The following is a 1,495-nucleotide window of genomic DNA, read 5'->3' on the forward strand; positions in this document are numbered from 1 at the left end:
GTAAACCAACACTAAAATTATGAAATTATTTTAGATATTGTATATTTCTAATAATAGTTTGGAATTAATTAAGATATAGATTATATCCATATTTACTATACGAACTACGAAGTATACCGACCTACAAAGAAGAAACAATACTATACAATAAAAATAAATTAAAACATTGTATTTTTGTTTTTTTTTTGTTTGCTATTACTTGATAGGATTTGCTATTACTTGCTAGGATTCATGTGGTATACCGACTAGGATGAGAGACGAAGAAGCTCTCTACAACGCACTGTCATTGCTACCCTTATTTTTAAAACGGGTTAAATACGAATAAAGAGTATGTGATGTAAACTACTACACCTACAAATCATCTTAGTATAAATTAACACATTTAGTTTGATATAAACTAAAAATCATTTCGGCACCGCGGGTTAAAACCTATATTACATTAATAAGCTTATATATTATATCTGACATGCACAAACAATACATATATATTTGTTTTTGTACATTTAATTTATAGCCTAATTTGTAAAACATAATTAAGCTTCATCCCACGGTACACCACTTTTACCCCTTTGTACATAACAAATAATGTATTATCATAAATTATTATTACATACCCTAAATAAGTTAAATAATGTGCAAAGGTGACCAATTAATCTTCCTTATTATATCAAAGGTGACCAATATCACACAAAAAAATATTGTTAAAAGTGAGTGACACTGCTTCTCAAATGGTTAAATTCTCTTGTATGGCTATGAACGATCCGACAATGTTGCCTCCGACGTCCGGGAACGTCTCACTCCCGGGAAGTGGTCGGACTTTGCCTTTCCGATCTACTTCCACTGGATACTTTAACAAATGTCCTCTCATGTCTGACACTTCTTCAGCTGCAAACTGGCTCCAGTTCCTCTCTCCCATTGTTCTAACTTTTCTTACACATTCTATACTCTCTGGTTGAGTGAAACAGTCATCTAATGTTGCCATATGCTCTGCCCAAAGCGACATTCTGTATCCATAGATCTGCAGAGGAAACAAGAAAAAAACCCCAATGATCCAAATTCTAGAACTGGAATATGAACTCGTAGTTTGGTTTATCTTTGCATGGTTATAGGGATTTACCTGACCCCGGGGACCGGAATGTTTCCTTGCCCATGTATGTTGAGGCTGGTAAGCTCCCATTGCAATCTCTGTATCTCTTGTGCCTTCCATTGATCGTTGGTTTATATTTGCAGACCCAATTACTACGTATTCATCATCAACTACCATCCCTTTAGAGTGAACATAGATCATAAATCTTCTGCTTTTCCTACTCAATGCCTGCAACACCATCGGGACTCCTCGTTTCAGCAACATGAGAAAGTTAAGCAGCAGGCATCGGCGTTTAGTTACCTGAGGAGTGTTTGCGTTGCTTGGACTCCCTGTTCCTGAGTTATCGATTCCATCCACCATTTCTCTGTTCCCAAGACAGAAGAAATTGAGGTAATCTTGTGGGCAGAA

General features: G+C 36.0%; 1 protein-coding gene across 1 annotated transcript in view; it reads right to left on the bottom strand.

Moving 5' to 3' along the window:
• Positions 577-1,495, bottom strand: part of LOC104793120 (phospholipase D beta 1) — a 7,715-nt gene continuing 6,796 nt past the window's right edge. The window contains exons 9-11 of the mRNA XM_010519409.2: positions 1,388-1,495; positions 1,118-1,315; positions 577-1,018 (exon numbers count right to left, since the gene is read on the bottom strand). The exon at positions 1,388-1,495 is cut by the window's right edge and continues 28 nt beyond it. Coding sequence (XP_010517711.1) covers positions 725-1,018; positions 1,118-1,315; positions 1,388-1,495 — 600 coding nt within the window. The 3' untranslated portion in view covers positions 577-724. The remainder of the gene's footprint in view (positions 1,019-1,117; positions 1,316-1,387) is intronic.

This window comes from Camelina sativa, chromosome 6, assembly GCF_000633955.1.
Source record: "Camelina sativa cultivar DH55 chromosome 6, Cs, whole genome shotgun sequence".
Classification (NCBI taxonomy): Eukaryota; Viridiplantae; Streptophyta; class Magnoliopsida; order Brassicales; family Brassicaceae; genus Camelina; species Camelina sativa.